This window comes from Anser brachyrhynchus (assembly GCF_964034855.1).
Source record: "Anser brachyrhynchus genome assembly, chromosome: 1".
NCBI classification, from domain to species: Eukaryota; Metazoa; Chordata; class Aves; order Anseriformes; family Anatidae; genus Anser; species Anser brachyrhynchus.
The window spans coordinates 187,183,467-187,204,738 of record NC_137694.1 but is presented as its reverse complement, the minus strand read 5'-3'; the positions used below and the strand labels follow the sequence as shown (position 1 = coordinate 187,204,738).

The 21,272-nt window shown below is 36.5% G+C and overlaps 1 protein-coding gene and 1 long non-coding RNA gene across 27 annotated transcripts in view; one reads left to right on the top strand and one right to left on the bottom strand.

The window, feature by feature from the left end:
- Positions 1-14,396, bottom strand: part of LOC308183057 — an 85,191-nt gene extending 70,795 nt beyond the window's left edge. For 12 of the 14 annotated variants that reach the window (XR_013942236.1, XR_013942237.1, XR_013942238.1 and 9 more), the window contains exon 1: positions 1,121-14,396. This is a non-coding gene — a long non-coding RNA (uncharacterized lncRNA). The remainder of the gene's footprint in view (positions 1-1,120) is intronic. The other 2 variants (XR_013942248.1, XR_013942249.1) reach the window with 2 other exon arrangements.
- The window catches only part of NBEA (neurobeachin), a 518,392-nt gene that overhangs the window by 244,662 nt on the left and 252,458 nt on the right, over positions 1-21,272 (top strand). For all 13 annotated transcript variants that reach the window (XM_080568262.1, XM_080568264.1, XM_080568263.1 and 10 more), the window contains one exon: positions 14,403-14,467. In XM_080568262.1, the coding sequence (XP_080424388.1) occupies positions 14,403-14,467 (65 nt within the window). The remainder of the gene's footprint in view (positions 1-14,402; positions 14,468-21,272) is intronic.

Sequence of the window (21,272 nt, the reverse complement as noted above, 5' to 3'; positions counted from 1 at the left end):
ACTGCCAGCCCAGGAATTCTGTATTGCTGCTTGTTTCATTCTTCCATTTCAGTATAGGAAAATACAACTTAATCTCTTCTGGTAGCATAAAGGTTGTAGATTTATATTTTTGTGTATATATATATATATGTATATATATATATTCTGCATACTGTATATTCAAAGCGTTTGGAAAGCATACTTGCGTTTGGCTTTTAAAAGTGTATGGATGTATTTTATGAACTTTTCCTGCATATTAATTCTCTTTCAAGCCAGTTCTTATTTACAATACGTGAATATAATATTGTTTTCCTAATTTTATGTTAAAATCTGTCCTTGAATTAGTGATTTCATTAAACCATACTTCACAGTGGCTTTTGCTATATGTGGCATAAAATACTGCATATTTAATATAGCTATCAGTACATAAAAAGCAGAGGAACATGACTGAAGTATTCCTCAAGACCTGTCAGGAGCAGAATGTTTCTATTTTTAAAAAATGCTGTGGTTATATATTATTTTTTTTTTACCATTGCAGTAATTGGTTTCTCAGAAATCTGAATCAATTAACGTTTTGAATTGCTCTCACAAGTAAAATATTTAAAACTAAAATAATTCCTCATGGTGTTCGGATTGTTTACATCTCAATTTTGATTTTATTTGTTTCTACAGAGTGTTATTGGCTAATTTCTTATATAAAGCCTTTTACTTTAAACTGCCAGTAATAAGCTATCAACAAACATTTTAGAATTCTTCTCATTTTATGTAAGACAAGGCAAATACAATGGCAAATACAGGTCCCAATATCTTCAGCATTTTCTTTAGTTCTAAAGTCTTATTAACATCGTACCTTTTATCAAATTCCCCACAGATTTAAGATACAATTTAAACGCATTGCAAGTTGTTATGCAAAATGCCTAGGGTAACTTTTAACATTATTACAAAAAACAAAAACAAAAACAAACAAACAAAAAAACTTGTTTGTAGTTTTCCTTGAGCATTCACAGCTGCACTTTGAGAACATGCACCAAAAATGTACTAAAAACAAATGAGTTTCTAGGAGTAATTGAAATTCAGATCTTCTTTTGATGAAAATAATTAACATTTACAACTGATTCTGGGGGGAGGCGTTCCAACTTACCTGCTGTTTGCCAGTCCGTAGGTTGCATTTCTTCAAGCTTGTGTCATAAGGAAATCATTAAATCTTGTTTTCCTTTTTTTTTCTTTTTTTTCTTTTTTTTTTTTTTTTTTTCCTCTTAGCCAGGATGGATATTGGTTAGGGAAAAGTGAAAGAAAAATACATCCCTGGCAGGAATCCTCAGTAGGGTTTGAAGTTCAAACCCTCTCCAGCAGGGTACTTGAAAAATTTGTTACCTAATGGTTAAATCCTGACTTCCAGGAAAATTCCAGAAGATCCATTAAAGCTTTTGAGCCTTATGTTCATGTCATGCAACCTTTTTCTTTTTTTTTTCTTTTTTTTTCTTTTTTTTCTTTTTAACAGCTTTTGAAACCTTCACTTGAGGAAAGGAATAACTTACAATCCTTTCTTCCCTAGCCTTTGGTTTTACTGCAGTTCTCAAGAATAAACTGGAATGTAGCATTAGGGTCTAGTGTCTTTGATGGCCTCATCATCTAATCATAGGTTTAACATTACTCATTTGCTGGCTCCAGGAATTCCTGCCATTAAGGGCCCTAGAGATGAAACTTTGCCTCAAATATTGATTGAAAGGAAGAGAGAGAAATTTAAGCTCTTTCTGCAATGCTTTTTTTAAGACATCTTTGTAAAGCTATGTAACAAATGCACCTAAATCAATTTGTTGTTTTTGTGACTGTTATACAAATTATTTATTATTTCAAAATATTTGACTATGTTAAAAATAAGCCTAATTGTATATCTTATACAATATAAAGAGCATAATCATTTTGGAATTTTGAATATTTATTGATTTTCTATGTTTGCTTGAGAGCTATTTTCTATCTATCCGATTACTTGGGGAAATAACAGCTTTTAATTCTTATACCCTAGCTGATATTTTAGGGTTGTTTCCTTGTCTTGTATATAAGGACGATTTTCTATCCTGATGCCTATTCGTTACAATTACTTCAGAAGCTAATGCTCTAAGATTGTTGGTGGAGTGATGCTAAATGTTTCTATAGGCATTTGTCAACAGGGGGCTGTAGTGGTGTAGTGGCTCACCTAAAGCACTGCATCTGCACAGACCATCTCATAGGTGTACTAAACAATCTGCAGTTCTGCTCATCTACATGAAAATATTTCCGTAAAATTTTGTATTTAATTTATTTAAAATTATTTGTAGAAAGAAAACACAAGGTAAATGTTTTAAAATACTAATAGGACATAATTAAGAACACGACTAGAAGAGAATGGCAGATAAAACATATAATGTAATCCAGCCTCTAGCTAACAGAATTTGGAATTAGGAACCTAGGAAATGTTGTCCGCAGCAAAATGAGATTAAATCATCTAATCGTCTCTATATAAAAACGGGTAGCGCTACCCGAGCTTTTCCATATGAGAAATTGAATAAAGTACTGCTTTTTTTTTTTTTTTTTTAATATTGCCAATGTAACTAGGAGTTTTCTTCCTATCACACGTAAATCCTTCATATTCAAATAGAATGACATTCAACAGATTATTTGGAGAAGTTTGAAATGTGTCATTCAAAAGATAGATGGCAATATCAAAAACCTTTGAAAAGTGCAATTTTGTTTGCACAGAACAGAGTAACTTTAGACATTGAAAAGGAAAGGGAAATACAAAGTTTGTTTTCCTTTCATTTGCTACAGCAAATTAGATGCTTTTATGCTCTTTATGTTGGAAATTCCATGTTAACGACTACAGATTAGCAAGGATGTCAGAGTTTTTTTTCTTATCTGAGCTCCTGAATAAAATCAACATTGCCAGCGGCTCACGTCCAAGGTATGGTCTAAATTTACATGAAATATCACATTACAAATGTCTGAAGGTACATGTCATGGATAATTCAGTTCATATGGGCAGCCTTTTAGACTCTGAGGGATATGCAATCAAGTCTTTCCCCCCAAAGGAATTTAGAGTTTCTGTGAAAAATACATTTTAAATTTTAAAGGAACTCCTGTAGGGATGGTGCATCATTTTGGGGTATAGGGAAGAATAAAAATTGCTATTCTTAATATTTTCAGAATATCTCTTTTACTGTAGCTTGCTTCCCTGCACCCATATTTTTTTTGTTTTGTTTGCTTTTTCCTAGTGTCACCTACTTCTAGATTAAAATTTAGGTTACTTTGAAAGTTTTATTTTCTTTATTTCTTATATAATCCAAACACATACATTCAAATACTTGAAATATATATATATTTTTTTTTGGGGGGGGGGGAGGGGGCAACGATGATTGATAATAAACATGTCATTATTTTCACTTTTCATAAAAATAGGCATATTCATTAGAACTTTGTCTATTTTAAAATAAAACGAATGAAGATGTGGCATGTTTGACAAGATCTGTGCTTGATTAGCTGGCCTTTGTTCCCTCAGCCTGGTTGAGTATGTCACTGCTGTGTTGTTATTGGAGTGGCAGATTTCTCCAATAACCATACAATTAAATATATATATATATTATTTTTATTTTTTTTTCAGTGTAGTTCTGTGTTGCATCAGATTTAGATTTCATTGATTTTATTTATTTATTTTTTATTTTATCCCAAATGCTACAATAGTTCCTAATTACTTCCAGATCTCTTGCAAGTGTTTCTGTTTGGCGATGCAGCTTCTGCAGAAACTGAGTGGTGTTATCCCAGAGGAGTCTTATCTCATGCCACTTGTATTTTTCTGTATCTTACCTATTAACAGGGAAAATTTATCTTCTTAAACAGAAAATATTCTTAGTATTTAAAACACATTTTGACTTTACCATTTTAAAAACATAGTGTTATAGTATAAACGGTTCTCTAGGAAAAAATACTGTCACTTGCAGTTCTAGAATACATGTAGAATATCTGACTAATTTCAGGATTTAGTAGTTTTCAAAACATCATTCATTTTATTGATTTCCCCTCCCCCTATGTTAGAAGTTTGATCAAGATAATAATTCAGGAGCCTCCAAAGGAAATATCAAGGCTAGAATGAAAATAATCTGCTTCTAAATCCCTATGTTGAGGAATTTTTTTTCTTTTAGATGCTATCCATTGTAAATTGGATTTTACTAGAAAATCTGGGAGTGGGGAGGGAAAAGATATACATAACCAATAAATGCTTTTAATTAAAACCTTTTATGAGATTCTCAAATAATTGATAACACATGGTTCTTATAATTAAGCTGTAGGTAAATTCTGTAAATAGTTTGCTTTTATGAAAAATTATACAACTGAAAGTGTCTTAAAGAAAGCAAACTATATCAAGAGTATATCAATTTGACAAACCCCAGTACATAATTAATGGATAAACTGGGCTTCAGCTAAGCCTTTCAAACTTTGTTTAACAGTGTGAGCCTCGTAAATGGGTTGTGTTTGTCTACATTGTCTAGTCTATTAACCTGGAAAGTCAGAAGCTACTTGGATAGATTCCAGTCTGTCTCTCCATATCACAGGAAGACAGTCAGTACATACTTAATAAAAAAAATATCTGTGAAGGACCTTCTCCCGTGCAGCACAGTCCATAAAACGCTCTCCAGAGATTTGATACATGTAAAACATAGTGATTGTATACTACTATATACATTGCAGCAATCACATCTATAAAGTGGCAAAAAGGGGTGGGGGAAAAGAATGCATTATCCATTCTCCTAAGTGGCAAGAAAATATTTGAAGCAATATTAAGAAATTAATCCCTCTCCAAGGAGAAGGGAGGAGGGAAAAAAAAAAAAAAAAAAAAAAAAAAAAAGCAAGATCTATAAACCAGGCTCTGGAGAGATTCAGTACTAAATGCCCTAGGAGATCCAAACGTGCATCCTGTCTCAAGGGATGGTATATGTCCTAGGCTTCAAAGACTGGCAGCTGCCCAACACAGAAACTCAGAAGTTGAGCAAAACCAGAAATCCTTTCCTGGTCCCTATAGCTGACCAGAAGAAGCCTTGAAGTGTGGGATTCATATAAAAGAAGCACAACTCATGCTTCCTGATACTAAACATATTCTATTCAATTCTTTCCAGAAAAGTAGGAATTCTATGGCTCTGTGGTATAGTTCCTTCTCACCAAATACCACTCTAACAGGTACCTTATCATGTGTCCGTCTTAAGACAGCTAACCTTTCTTTCTGTACTACAATATTTGAAAGTCTATTTTTTACGTTTTATACATTATTACAAACATTTTAATTTTCATTATAATTTCATTTATTTAATTTTATATCTATTTAATCTTCTTGCCAATATTAGATTATTTATGCCTATTATTCCTCATTCTTTCCTTCCTAAGGTATCTCTACATATCTCATGCTCCTTAATTTTTGTTTGATAACTCTTTAAGAGTACCTTTGACAATAGCACAAGTGTTTGCTATTCATGTTTTTCACACCAGCATTAGTAGGAAGGCTGAAGAAAAGTTAAATAATGATTGCTTCTCTTAAATCTAAAGAACGATGAACCTGGAACTTAATTTACTTAGGTTATGTGCAACACAATTTGAATGGTGAAATTAAGGCTGGTTATGAAAATTCCTACAGAGGTATATTTTTCTAACATTTATTTTTTTCCTAACCATGAAACACGTTGACTGTTCCACCTCTGGCCATGTTTACCCATTCATCCTGTTAGAATATGCATTGTGTCTGTATCAAAAAAAAATGATTTCCTTTTATGATAAGATCACCCATCTAGTCGATCAAGGGAAACCAGCCGATGTGATCTTTTTGGACTTCAGCAAAGCTTTTGACACGGTTTCCCATAGGATCCTACTGGACAAAATGTCCAGCATACAGCTAAACAAAAACATCATACGATGGGTGAGCAATTGGCTGATGGGCAGGGCTCAAAGGGTTGTGGTAAATGGGACCACATCTGGCTGGCGCATGGTCACTAGTGGGGTCCCTCAAGGCTCCATTTTAGGGCCTCTTCAATGTTTTTATAAATGATTTGGATGTAGGACTAGAAGGTGTTTTGAGCAAATTTGCCGACGGCACCAAACTTGGAGGAGTTGTGGACTCGGATGAGGGTGGAAAGGCCTTGCAGAGAGATCTGGACAGATTGGAGAGCTGGGCGATCACCAACCACATGAAGTTTAACAAAAGCACCTGGGACGGGGCAACCCTGGCTATACGTACAGACTGGGCGATGAGACGCTGGAGAGCAGCCCTGCAGAGAGGGATCTGGGGGTTGCGGTTGACAGCAAGTTGAATATGAGCCAGCAGTGTGCCCTGGCAGCCAGGAGGGCCAACCGTGTCCTGGGGTGCATCAAGCACGGCATCGCTACTCGGTCGAGGGAAGTGATTGTCCCGCTCTACTCTGCACTGGTGCGGCCTCACCTTGAGTACTGTGTGCAGTTCTGGGCACCACAGTACAAAAAGAACGTTAAACTGTTGGAGAGTGTCCAGAGGAGGGCGACAAAGATGGTGAAGGGCCTAGAGGGGAAGACATACGAGGAGCGGCTGAGGTCGCTGGGCCTGTTCAGCCTGGAAAAGAGGAGGCTGAGGAGAGACCTCATCACAGTCTACAACTTCCTCGCGAGGGGGAGTGGAGACGCAGGTGACCTATTCTCCGTAATCACCAGTAATAGGACCTGCGGGAACGGTGTTAAGCTGAGGCAGGGGAAGTTTAGGCTGGACATCAGGAAGAGGCTCTTCAACGAGAGGGTGGTCGCACACTGGAACAGGCTCCCCAGTGAAGTAGCCACTGCACCAAGCCTGTCTGAATTTAAGAAGTGATTGGACTGTGCACTTAGTCACATGGTCTAAAATTTTGGGTAGACCTGTGTGGTGCCAGGAGTTGGACTTGATGATCCTTATGGGTCCCTTCCAACTCGGGATATTCTATGATTCTATGATTTGTACCCATGCAACTAGGAGGAGACAGATGCTGCATATCATATCACTGCAGAAGTCTGAATTAAAATTTGCTGAAGGGAAGGGTGTCTATGTATATCTCTATACACAGGTTCCACAAGTTAAGTGATTTAATTTTTTTTTTTTTCTCTTGGAGTTTCTCACTTGCTTCATAGAATTCTGGAAGTTGTCCAAAAGTTTATCCTTTTGTGTTGTCTTTTTAAGCTAAAAGAGTGTCAGGGAATTTACTCCCATTAATTCCTTGTCCATGTGGGGAATGTCTTTCAACCCAATTTCAGTCTTCATCTCTTGGCCATCTGCTTCTGATAATCTAACTTTCAAATGGAAATCATCAAAGTATTCTTTCCAAGTAGTAGGGAAATCTTATTTTCTTGATTATTCTGTGAGGTGTCTTTCCAGATACCTGTACACTCAGAAAGCTAATTCAGTGTTTTTCCATCAGTAACAAGCAGGATCTCTTCCATATCTCACTTACACCTGACTCATCATGAAAATTCTGGTGATTTCTCTCTCCTGTTCATATCAGAATATTTTTTGTCAGGGAAAAAAAAAAAAAAAAGAAGTACAAGTCAAGAAGTACATTTATTAGACGTGAGTAAGATGCTGATCTGAACTTTTTCTAGATCCATGGCAAAGCAGGATGGATCAGAAAACTGTATGAATTACTTTCCTCATATCCCTGTATGTTAAGGTGTCTTCCCTTGACTTCTCTATTAATTTATCTACAATTGAGAAGGATCTTGGGTAGATCAGAGGAAAACACCTAGAGAGTCAGAAAGAGCCATCTGGTATTTCTTCAAGGGCTGAGAAGGGGTGCAAGACCTCATTACTGGAGACTGTCATTATTGATACATAGTTAGTTGGCTTTCATTTTATGTATGATGGAGAGAAAGTAAGGAGCAGTTTTCTGTACATTAGAAAGTCTTCTCTTTACTGCTGTGTTTTGCAAAACTTCAAATTAGTTACTCACTTTCAACATCAAAGAATAGTAACTGGACTGGCTTTTAACATGATTATCCATAGCAACACAAGTTGCTAATAATAATTTTAAAATGTCTTAAACTATTTTTCCAGTCATGAAGTAAACTCTAGAAATTCTGGAGATGTGTGCATCTTCTAATGTATATATCTTCTGTCTGTTTTAGAGAGATATGTAGGATTTCTACAAGGCAATTAAGGTTACTACTGTAACATCTGAATAAATTTGGCCATTTCTCTAATGCTGTTTGGATAATTTAACTGTTTTTACAGTTGGGGATTTTTTTTTCTCTTTTCTTCTAAGATACCAATGAAATGTTCCTCTGGGAATGTTTGACTTCATTTTCAAGATAAATTGGGCAATTACCACAGGTGATCTGAAGGGCAATGGGTCTGTGTGCTTCCAAGAAAAAGAAAAAAAAAAGGGGGTTAACATACATTACTCTAAGTCAAGAGTATAAAAGGAAAATGAGTCTTTTGAAAGTGAAATCTAAAACTTTCTATTACCTTTGCTGCATTGTTAAAGTCATATTCACATAAATTGTGTTGTGAAAGCTTCACATTCCTTTTCTTTTCTGAGATTTGGCAAGAAGCCTAATGGATTCCAATACTTGCAGATTTGCCTTCAGGAAGAATGTCGTCTGTCATTATGCAGCATCTTTTTTGTGGGAAATAAATAGTCACTTTTTAAAATGATGACCTGTCATAAAATTCTAAATTATTTCCAAATTTACTTGAAAGAGTAGACCAAAATACATTTTATTTATAATCTATTAACAGTATATATGTTAATATGGCAGAAGAATAAAAGCAATAAAATTGTTAGATCTGATTCTCATTCCAAACAGTAATGGAAGTCTTTTGGCCTCTGATCTCTATAGCTCAATTCTTCTAGGAATGGAAGGAAGGATCCTATGATCTTAAAAACTACACAATGTTCTCAAAAATTTATGCAACTATATCTTTAAATCATTTTCTGCTCATACCTACTTTTAATGGGCATGTTTTTCTGTAATAAAGAAACATTTCCTTCAATCTTATAATGTTTCCTTTGAATATTTCTACTTAAATGACGTAAAGCCAGTTATCAGTGATTTTAGGAGGAAACATCAAAACATGGAGTTCAAACCCAAGGTAAATTACATGCATGTTGTGAATTGCAAACACATTTTTATAAACTTTCCAGTTCCATATCCTGATAAAAGGTAGCACTTGTACAGCTCCATGCAAGACTTTTGTCCAGACATATAAAAGTGTCCAGAAAGAAGAGAATTGATATAACAAAATTGCATCTGTCAAGAAGTAATGATTAAAATAAAGTAATTGAAGAACTGAGGTATCAAGTGAGTTATTAATATCTTAGACTAGAAAATTGAATAAATATTCAATATGACAAAAAAAAAAAAAAACCTTCTGATTAATTCAGTACATGGAGAAGAGAGAAGTTCAGAGAAACTGAAATTGAGATCGTGGCTCCTGTAGTGGAAGGAGTTGTTGAATGATTATTAGACGGGGTATCTGTCTAGTCAGTAAGTGCAATTTGTTGAGACAATTCTGAAGGAATTTTAGACTTCCTTACAGAAATTTGTGGTGGTTTTACTCAGGTGGGCGGCCGAGCTCCACCACAACCGCTCTCTCACTCCCCCTCTGCAAAGAGGAACTGGGAGAAAATACAATGAAAAGGGCTCAAGGGTTGAGATAAGGATGAGGAGATCGCACAGTAATTATCGTGACAGGCAAAACAGACTAAGCGTAGGGAGATAGTAAGATTTATTACCTATTACTAACAAGCTCTTGTCCCCTGTGCTGTGGGGTCCCTCCCACGGGATGCCGTCCTTGCTGAACTGATCCAGCATGGGCTGCCCACAGGCAGCAGCTCTTCAAGAACTGCTCCAGATATGGGTCCATACCACAGGGTCCATCCCTCAGGAGCAAACTGCTCCAACCTGCATCCCCCATGGGCAGCAGCTCCTGCCAGGTCACCTGCTCCTGTGTGGTGTCCTCTCCATGGGCTACAGATCCGGCCTGGAATCTGCTCCGGCAGGGGTCTTCCACAGGCTGTGGCCTCCGTTGATGCAGGTCCACTTGCTCCACTGTGGTCTCCTCCACGGGCTGCAGCGTGGAACCCTGCTCCACCGTGGTACTCCGTGGGCTGCAGGGGGACAGCCTGCTTCACCATGGTCCTCGCCACAGGCCGCAGGGGACTTCTGCTCTGGCGCCTGGAGCACCTCTCCCCCTCCTTCTTCACTGACCTTGGTGCCTGCAAGGCTGTTCCTCACTCCTCTCTCTCTCCCAGCTGCTGTGTGTGGTGCAGCATTTTTTTTTTCCCCTGTCTTAAATATGCTCTCACAGAGGCGCAAAACAACATCACTTATTGGCTCAGCTCTGGTCAGCAGTTGGGGGGCCCTTACCAAACATGGGGCAGCTTCTAGATCCTTCTCACAAAAGCCATCCCTATGGCACCCTGCTACCAAAACCTTGCCATGTAAACCCACTACAAAATTGGAAATGGTCAGAATTGTCACATAGATTATGAAAACTCTTAAAATCACTATTCCTTTTTTATGAAAATAAAGTGCATCAGATTTGTTATTCAATTTATTAATATATAATTAATAATTAATAATAGATAATAAATATAATTATACATTATTAATATAATATAATAGTATAGAATTAATATAATTAATGATTAATTAAATAATTATTTAATTTATTAATTTTAAATATTATCACAATAGTTTTTTGTAAAATAACTTTTCTAGTTGTCATGAGTAAAAGTCAAAAAAGTTGATTGTAAGCAGAGGCTGATTTGGAAAGAATATAAACTGAAAAAAAAATCTTTTTTTTTCAATTTTTTATTGGAGCCAAATTTCAAAAATTCAATTTTGTTGTTATCATTTTATATTTTTTATTATTATTATTGTTTGTTGTACTAGACATTGTAGGAGATTGTAGAACGGTGTACTAGAGATCTGTAGAAGGACCAGGTTGAGGAAAATGCACTCAAAAGTTTAAAAAAAAAATAATATCAGAAAATAAGAAAATATACATCCTATTATGAAAGAAAAAAAAAAAAGCCTGAATTTCATATAGTATCTATACTGTGATATGGTTCATTATCCAGAAATTTTCACCTTTTACCATCATCTCAGGTGTTGTTTTTTTGTGTGTGTTTTTTCTTCATTTCCTCTCATCTTGTGCACAAAATACTTCGTATTCACTCTGAACCATCTGTCAGGGAATGTGTACTGGCACTTTCTGGATGCAGAAAATTATTGCTTTTCAAGCAACAATATCAGAAGAAAGGAGAAGGACAAGTTAGGTCTGATGGGAGAAAGGTGCCAGTGTCCTAATCATGTAGTGCATTTTTGATGTCTTCAATATAAGTTTAAATAATATAAAATATTTAGAATGCAGAGAGATTGGACAGTAATTTAATTGAATGTCACAAGTTACATTGTTTAGTTATTGTGAATGAAGACAAGTTTTGAATTTTTGTGTTTTTTTTTTTTCAACAGCAGTAATGTTAAAAAAAGAAATTTGATATCCTCTTTCTGTTTTTATTATGAAGAAGTGCTGTCATTCTAGAATACTGAGTCTGTTAGTCTTTAAACATGCCTCTATCCCTGAGTCTTCTATACAATGCCCATGATCAAGAGGAATACCTTGTTTGGGGGGTGGTGCAGTGCTGGCAGTATTTTAGTCATAGAATGGCTTGGGTTGAAAGGGACCTTAAAGATCTAGTTTCAACTCCCCTGCCACAGGCAGGGATGCCACCCTGGCAGGTTGCTTAGGGCCTCATCCTGCCTGGTCTTGAACACCTCCAGGGGTGGGGCATCCACAACCTCTCTGGGCAACCTGTTCCAGGGCCTCACCACTCTCTGAGTGAAGAATTACCTCTTAACCTCTAATCTAAATCTCACCTCTTTTAGTTTAAAACCACTCCCCCTTGTCCTGACATTATCTGATTGAGCAAAGAGTCACTCTCCATCTTTTTTATAAGTCTTCTTTAAGTACTGCAAAGCCACAGAGAGGTCACCCCAGAGCTAGCTCTTCTTTAGGCTCAGCAGCCCCAGCTATCTTAGCCTTTCTTCATAGGAGAAGTGCTCCAATCATCTGCACTGCCCTATGAAGCAAGACCCTTTTTCCAATGGAAAGGGAAACACATTCTTCTTGTATAGAAGAAATTACCTGGTAAAAGATTTTGGCAGTCTTCATCGTGTAGGTAGTATCAGCAGTTGTGATGCACAGAAAAGTCTCCCAGCTTTTGTTTGAAGTCCCAGAAGGTTCATGACATGAACTACACCTGAGATGTAGTGTAGTTATTTAAGCACTAAGTTGCTAATAACCAAATGTGTATGCTATGCCTCTATTTGCCTGTAGCATAAATGGTCCAGTGGTCACTGCATCCATTACATTTGGTGTATGCATGTCTTTCTGCTTCTTGCATCTCGAGGGTGAGAAAGATTTTCTGTGGAAACTAAGATAATATATAAAAAAAAAAAAACTTTTTCACATTCTTTGAGCAAATAGTTCTAAGTCTTAATTTCAGTTCTTAAAATGTCTTTTATTTTTGTTATTTCTTATTGGTGGATTAATGGAGGCTTGGACTATATGGCAAATTTACAGTGAAGCAATGCATGAACTACAAATCCTGGTTTCTTTGTATTTTTGCATTGTTACATTTCCATTAGTTTTTGATGGATATGCGGATAGGCTTCATACGCTTTCATCATGAACCAATGAGATTTTCCATCTATGAAGACGTAGGGAGAGATTTGTTTGCTACATCTGGTGGCATTTTAAGTACCTTGAGACATCTCACCAATGATCAAGTTAGGTGGTTTAAATTTCGTGCAGTATTAAGACATTGAGCAGGAACATCTGACAAAAGACTTGCAAATATGTCTTAGCCTTTTGCGGACACAGGTAGACAGGATAAACAAATGTACTTAAAATATCGCTAGGTGTCTATATTAAAGCAATTGAATCCTTTCCCTATTAGTTTCTCAGATAGACTTTGTACTATACCAAGGACTTAATTTCTTTCAAAAACTAGATCACTAGACTTGCTTCAATCACTGGTTTTGGAAAAGAACAAAATGAACTCCACTGAAAAAAAGATCTTTTACAATGGTTTTCCAGCCCAAAAGCTAGTGGCTTGAATGTTGATACTCTGTATTCCATAACTGAAACTTGCTTGCTCAGTAATGGATATACTCATTGGGTATTAGCAACTTTCTTCTTACAGAGCCTATCAGGAGCAGAAGAATTGTTTATTATGATTTGTTTTGTTTTTAAAATGCTTAAGTTGGTCAAATAAGTGAATTTTTACAGTAAAAACCATGATTAGTGGCTCGTTTTCCCAACAGTTCTTTGAGAAAATTTCCTCATTCTGTGCAAAACTGTTTTTCCTGCCCATGTCAGGAGGCAAAACTTGGGAAATTCTGCCTGTTTTTATTCCTGGAAAAAGGAAAGTAAAGCAGAATAGCTCTGCAAATCTAACTCTCTCTACCTGTTATTGTTTATAATAAGTCTTAGACTAGATGATTTCTCTCTAAACTGTAATCCAGCGGATGTATTTTGATTTTCTCTGTATAATGAAAAGGAAACATTTAAATAAAAGTTCTAAGGAATTATCCCAAAAGAAAATTATCTTTACTTTTTAAAGTGGTAGCTTGATTTTTTTATTTTTTTTTTAGTTCAAGAACCAAAAGACAGTTGAGGGGATAGAGGCAGTGTGTTTTATGACATAAATCTGTTTATGTTACATTAAGAATTTTGTCTTTAGTCAAGTGGTATACGAGGTAAAAAATAATTATCTTTTAATGTTCTATTAAATGGTTGAAATTGGTTTCAAAAGTTTATCTTGTAAAACCATGTTAAAAGGAAATAAATAAATAAATAAAATTTAAGTTTCAGATTATTATTAGCTACTGATTTTGCTTACAGACATAACGGGGGGAAAAAAAGCAGAGACTGAACTCAAGGGTGGGTGGATGGTATATAGATTATTCCCTGCCTTACATGAAATGTACAAGGTGTAACAGTGAAGTGAAGAAGATGATGCTGCCATACTTTGTTGCATCTAATATGTTCATTAGGCAACTGCATGAATGGAAAAAACAATATTTGTTTATTTTCTGTGTGTGTGTTTTCAAGACAAGGAAACTAAAGATTGCTTAAGCGTAATACAGAAAATATGATCAGCTAAACTTTATTTGAAAATTAGAATAAATTACAGTTTTTACATGATCAGGTCATCCTTTGTAAGGGAGAGGAAAAAAAAGAGAAGAAGAAAAAGGAAAAAAAAAAAAAGAGCAGCATTAGATTAAGAAGTCCAGACAAAATTACAAAATTCAAGCTTCTTAGGAGGTCATCAGGGTCAGTTTCAGAAATGTGATTTAAAGTCCTTGGGTTTTGATCATGTTATATTTTATCTTCTTAGGAATGGCAAAATTCTATTCAGAAGAATGCAGGACTTGCATTTATTGAGCTCATCAATGAAGGAAGGTAATTAATTTTAAAGCTTTTGAAAAAGTAGTTATTTTGCTTTTATTCCATTGGGTGATAATACTTCCTCACCATCTGTTCCAAAAAGATTGTGAAAAGGCCATTATAATTAACAGATTTATTGTATAGATACTTAACATTGCAAATATTTAATTTAGAAATATATAAATTCTATTTTATTTATTTTTTCATTGGCAGAAGGAAATAGAGACCCCATATAGTTATTTGGGTTTGTTTGAGATTTGAACCACCATTCTCCTGAGCAGCAAGGTTGCTTTACCCAGACAGTCCAGGAAGCCCGATCTGTAAACCCATCTGCTGCTCCATCTGTTTTAGAAGCACAGCATTTATTGTACAGATGCACATCTTTATACTGTCAGTTCACAAGGATTTTATCTAAAATTTTGGGTCCAATTTTAGTCCTGGAAAGCATGTAAGACACCATGTTTATAAGAGCTGCCTTGCTTTTGCAAGTTGTTATTATCAATCCACAAGTAGTTTTAATGCTGTATCTGTATATATGTTCTACTCTGTGCAATGTTTGTCAATACTTCCAGTCAGCCAGCTGGGCAGCAATGGGGAAATGGGGACTCTATGGCCTAGCTGGTAATGGAATGCCAAAGACAAATGCAGCCACTTGTGTACTGTGTGTCATTTCTATTGGCCAGTAAATTAAATCCACTTAAATCTAGATGTTTTGATAACTGCACTTGAAAAAAGTATATAGCAATATGCCTGTTGAAGAGATTTTGTTTTATGTGTGTTTTGTTGTTTTTGCTTTCCCCAAAGATAGCTCATAATTGCCAGTAGTAAAGTATCAAATCTCTGTATTATAGGATACTTTTTGTCTAGCTGATATTTCAGTGGCTAAGCCATGCATTCATTTCAGAGGAAAAGCAGAAAGCATTAGAGAATAGATAAGAACATTACAATCTGGAAATCAGGAACATGTGCCTTTATACCCAGTTTTTGGTTGGTGTAAATTTTCTTAGATTCCATGCAGGTACTGAAGTTACACTACAATTATAACAGTTAGCAGTGTAGTCTGTTCATTGGAAATTTTTTATTGCTATGAAGCAGCTATTTGAGTTTACATTGTAATAGGGCTCACCTGAGTGAGTTATGTACTGCACCTTATGCAGTAAATATTATACGTAATAGACTGAACAGTTATATTAAGTTTATGTTTTTTGGATAATAGTGTAGAATGCCATTTTGATCCTTTTTATTTCTCAACCTGACTAGTGAGATCAGACATTATTGCATGCTCACTATTGATAAAATGTTAATTCTGAACAAATCCCATATCTGCATATTTTTAGCAATTAGGTATTAAGATACCAGTGGACCCTTTTCAAAATAAAATAATATTGAAGAACTGCTACTTAAATACAGTCAAAGGAATGTCTAATCAAACTGCCCTTAGACACATGTTCCTCTATATACTTTTGTCATAAACATGTCTTAGAACAAGCGTGTGCATATTACTAGAATGCTCTTCTTTGCAATCAGCCCATCCATTTTTAATTTATCCTTTTGGGGATAAAGATAACAGTCTTTTAACTGAAAATTGTTATAAATATTTATTCTACTTAATAGCTAAACTTGTGAATGCAATTCATCAATCATAGCTAGGGAATGCAATTGTGCAGTTGTCAACAATTAACAGGACATAAACAGTTGATGAATGTGCAGCTGAATTAAAGTGCTCCCTAGGATAACCTGAAATTATAAACTGGATCATTTAAAAGAATCTAACAAAGGATCTTTATAATTAAAACAAAGCAGGGTTAATGGGATGTAAAATTGCATATAATTACTGTGCAATAATGATTGAATTTTAAATTATTAAAAGCAAAATGAAGACTAAGAATACTTTGAAGGACTTTCTGGGTTAGATTTTGAGAGACCTGGGTAATAAATCAACAGTTTTGAGCAAGCTTTTTCATTTGAGGGTGAAGGAAAAAAAAAAAAAAAAGGTGTAATGCAGGGGATCATAATTTTTAATATCTTCAGTTAGATGTCTATCTGTTCAAATATATGCATGGTATCACAAGGTGATTTTCTGAGTACCTAACTTTAGTTTGTGCGGTAAATCATTTGAGTGCCTTTCTGGTCTTTGTCTTTATTAGAAATGTTCTGAAACATAATATTTCAATGTAGCTATAGTAAAAATAATAATAAAAATTAACATCTATTTTCCTGCCACTTTAATAACTTGTGTTTTCAATTTAAATTTATTGTGTTCGTTTCTGGTTTTATTTGTTTTAGATAATGTTTTACTAGGAACGTCTGAATGAAACATATTTGTAGAATTGAGAATATAAACACTCTGATAGACTTTTCTAGATTAATTCTGAATTTGTTCTTGATTGCCTGTCAAGTTAACAGTTGTTAGTATAACAAGAGTATCTGACTATAGATTTAAATTAATGCTTTCAAAAAATATCTGCAAAGATATTTAATTTCAGAGTGTAGAATAACACTGTCTATAATATAGGTTTAAAAAAAGATTTAGAGACATCCTGCTTATCATCTTTAACTTTATGCTTCTTTTTAATCAGTCTCATGCTATGAATATGTGATGTTGAGGGTATCACACATGTCAAGAGCTTCACTGATAGCAGTTTAATTAGGATTTTAGATTTACGTTAGGGTATACACATAAGTAGGTTTCTTAAATTATGAGCTGGATGCATCTGCAATGTCAGCTGTATGAGGGGACTTAGAAAGAGTTTGTTTAACGAGGAATGATGTGGGAGGGACATTATAACCCAAGTTTAAGTGGACTGGTGATGGATAAGGTCAAAAGAAAAAGGATGCAGGGGGACAAGAACAAGAGATAAAATAGGAAACACCTCAAATATGTATACAAATGGATACAGCCTAGGAAACAAGAAGGAGGAATTACTCCACATGCAATAACAAAACTATGGCATCACTAGAATGAATGAGATTTGGTGGGATAACCTGGGATAACATTACAGAAGTGCTGTGATGGACAGATATGGGTTCCTCAGGAAGGACAGACAGAAAGCAAGGAAAGAGTGTTTCCTTCTGTGTAGAGGCAGGTAAAATGTACGGATCTTTTCAATGGGACAGAGGACAGTCTGACTGATAACTTGCAGGACAGGATGAGAGAAGAGACTAGTAAGGGTGACATCATGGTGTGAGGTTGTTACAGGCCACCCATTCAGTACAAGGGAAATGAAGAAGCATCTTTAAATAATTCAGGAAGTACCTGAATCACAAACCCTAGTTGTTGTGTAGGTCTTTAAGCTTCCAGACATCTGCTGGAAGTATAACAAGTCGGATGCATAGAGTCAAGAAGATTTCTGGAGGATGTTGGGTATAACTTCTTGATACAAGATGAACCAACTAAAAGTGACACACAGCTGGATCTGCTATTCACTAACAAGCAGGAGTTGCGTTTGGATGTAATTAATGTCAGCTTGGGCTATATTGACTATGAAATAACAGAGTTCAAAATACTGAGGAAAATGAGGATGGAGAGTAGCAGAGTAAAAACTTGATAAGTGCAGATCTTAGCTTATTCAGGAAACGGATAGGATCCTATGGGAGGCAGATCTGGAGATCAGGGGTGTTCCAGAAAGGTCTCAGGATTTTAAGTACAATATTTTCCAAGTGTCCAAGTACAAGAACATCCTAATACTCAAAAAATAATAATAATAATAATAAAAAATGTATTGAGACTGATTTGGCTAGCCAAAGAACATGTAATAGAATTCTGATGCAAAAAGAAATTATCGTAGAATCATTAAGGTTGGAAAAGACCTCCAAGATCATCTGGTCCAAACATCCCCCTACCACCAATGTCACCCTTTAAACCATGTCCCTAAGCACCATGTCCAACCTTTCCTTGAACACCCCAGGGACAGTGACTCCACCACTTCCCTGAGCAACCCGTTCCAATGCCTAACCACTCTTTCTGAGAGGAAATTTCCCCTAATTTCCAACCTGAACCTCCACTGGTGCAACTTGAGGCCATTCCCTCTTATCCTATCACTAGCTATCTGTGAGAAGAGGCCGACCCCCCGCTCCCCACACCTTCCTTTCAGGCAGTTGCAGAGCAATAAGGTCTCCCCTGAGCCTCCTCTTCTCCGGATTCAACAATCCCAGTTCCCTCAGCCACTCCTCATAGGACTTGTTCCAGACTCTTCACCAGCTTTGTAGCCCTTCTCTGGACACACTCCAGGGCCTCGATGTCCTTCTTGTAGTGAGGGGCCCAAAACTGAACACAGTATTTGAGGTGTGACCTCAGCAGAGCAGAGTACAGGAGGACGATCACCTCCCTGGTCCTGCTGGTTACACTATTCCTGATATTCAGGATGTAGTTGGCCTTCTTGGCCACCTGGGGAACACTGCTGGCTCAATGTTCAGACAAGCATCGACCAACACCCTCAGATCCTTTTCCTTTGCACAGCTTTCTAGCCACTCTTCTCCAAGCCTGTAGCGTTGCATAGGGTTGTTGTGACCAGAGTGTGGGACCCGGCACTTAGCCATGTTGAACCTCATCCTATTGGCCTCTGCCCATCAATCCAACCTGTCCGGGTCCTTCTGCAGGGCCTTCCTACCCTCCAGCAGACGGAAAGTTCCCCACAACCTGGTGTAGTCTGCAAACAAGGATGCACTCAATTCCCTCATACAAATCATCCCTAAAGATATTAAAGAGGATGGGCCTCAACACCGACCCCTGGGGAATATTACTTGTGACTAGTCAACAGCTGAATTTAACTCCATTCAGCACCATGCTCTGGGCCCAGCCATCCAGCCAGTTTTTAACCCAGCAAAGAGCATACCCGTCAAAATTATTCAGGAAGTGGAAGTAGGGACGGGCTAGAAAGGAAGAATTTAGAAACATTGCTGGGGCATGTAAGGAATGATGTCAGGAAGGTCAAGGCTCAACTGGAAATGAGACATCTAAAAGGTATTAAGGGCAGTAAGTGATTCTGCCACTTCATTAGCAGTAAAAGGCTGACCAAGGAAAACACTGTCTGTTGTTGAATGGAGTGGATGATTTAGTGACAGATAAGGCTGAGGTGCTCAATGCCTTACTTGCCTTAGTCTTCACCAAGCCTCTGTGTTTAGTGAAATGGTTCAAGGAGAACTACAAGTAGTGCATGAGGACTGAGTCAAGAATTCCTTTAGAGAAGCTGTCCAGTGGTAAAGAGAGTTCTTGCAAGGGATCTCACTATCATCTCTGAAAAGTCAATGAAATTGGGGAAGATCAGTGATGCCTCGAGAAATGCAAATGTTGCAACCATCTTCAAAATAGTCCAAAAAAGACAAAGAACTGTAAGCCTGTCAGCTTCTCTTCTATCCCTTGGAAAATCATGGAGCACATCCTTTTGGAATATTTCTGACCACACGAAGGAGAAAATGATTGAGAAAAGTCAACTTGGATTTATGAAAGCTAAACCATTCCTGACCAACCTGTTTGTCTTCTATAATGAAAGAACTAGATCTGTGAACATGCAGAGAGCAGTGGACATCATTTATCTTGTCATTAGCTAGGCTTCCATACTGTCTCCCACAGTACTCAGGTATCAGAGTTAGAATGGTAGAGTCTGTATGGGTAGACAACTAAATATGTAGAAAACTGGCTATGGGATTGGGTTCCAAGGGTTGCAGTTAACTGGTTGTACATTACCTTTATGCCTTTGGCAAATGCAGTATCTCAGGGGTCTAGCCTGTCTCAGAGATAGATGCTACAGATCATTATCAATTAGTCTTCCAGGTATGGATTTCTATCCTCATTCCACTTACATTTTCTTCACCCTTTATATTTTCACAACACTAATCTATTAAGGGATGACCTTGTGCTTTCATCTAAAATCATTTCCTTTCCTTTTTTTCTTTTTCTTCTCAAAATTTCCTCTTTTTCAATAGCAGGAGTAGTCTGATCATAACAGAAATTTGAGGAAACATGAGACTGTATTTCTTCTCAGATTTAAAATTATAAGCTTTATTTCTGTAATTTCATCTCTACCTAAGTCTGATTTCTGCCTGTTGCCATGAAAATACACACTTTTACATATTGACCTACCTGGACCTCAAGACATACTTAAAATTCACAGGAAGCCTTTTTCTTTTAAACCCTGTAGTGTTAAGAGTTTTCACCAATTTCCTGGAACGAGTGGCAGAATGTTTGAAAAGACTGGAAATTTGTGTTTATTTAAATGTAGATGAATTACCGATTAAATCCTGAAAAAAGATTAACAAAGACTTACGCTGCATTCTTTCCATGTCACCTCAATTAGGATTGTTGGGTAACTGCAGAAAACTTTCTTTTGGACATCTTTTATTGCAGTTTGGCAGTTCTGTTAAGTTTGGTTTGTGGTAATTGAGTTCACTGTCTGCAACTCTTAAATGCTCAAGCCCAGTGTTCAAAGGTATACCTGTGGTGCCATTTGCACCACATCAATCATTTTTGATTTATGACTTGCATTTGCAGCTAGTTACCTAAATACACCTTGAAGAGCTCATTTAGTATTTGAGTCCAAGCTTACAGGGAGAAAAGATGGGGTTCCTGGCTTCTGTCTTGACAGTGGTCTTAATCATGGAAACCTTGAGGTCAGAACAGGGAGCTCATCTGAATCATCTAGAAATGCAAGATCACATGGTCTTCAGGCATCATGGTTACTATATAGCTGAGGGCTAACAGAACAGTTCGCAAAGGATTCCAGTCTGATATGCAAAATCCAATGTATGCAAATCCAGGCAGAAAATAGCACGGAGGTACACTATGTAAATATGAAAAAAGGTGTTTGATCGTTTTCTCTTT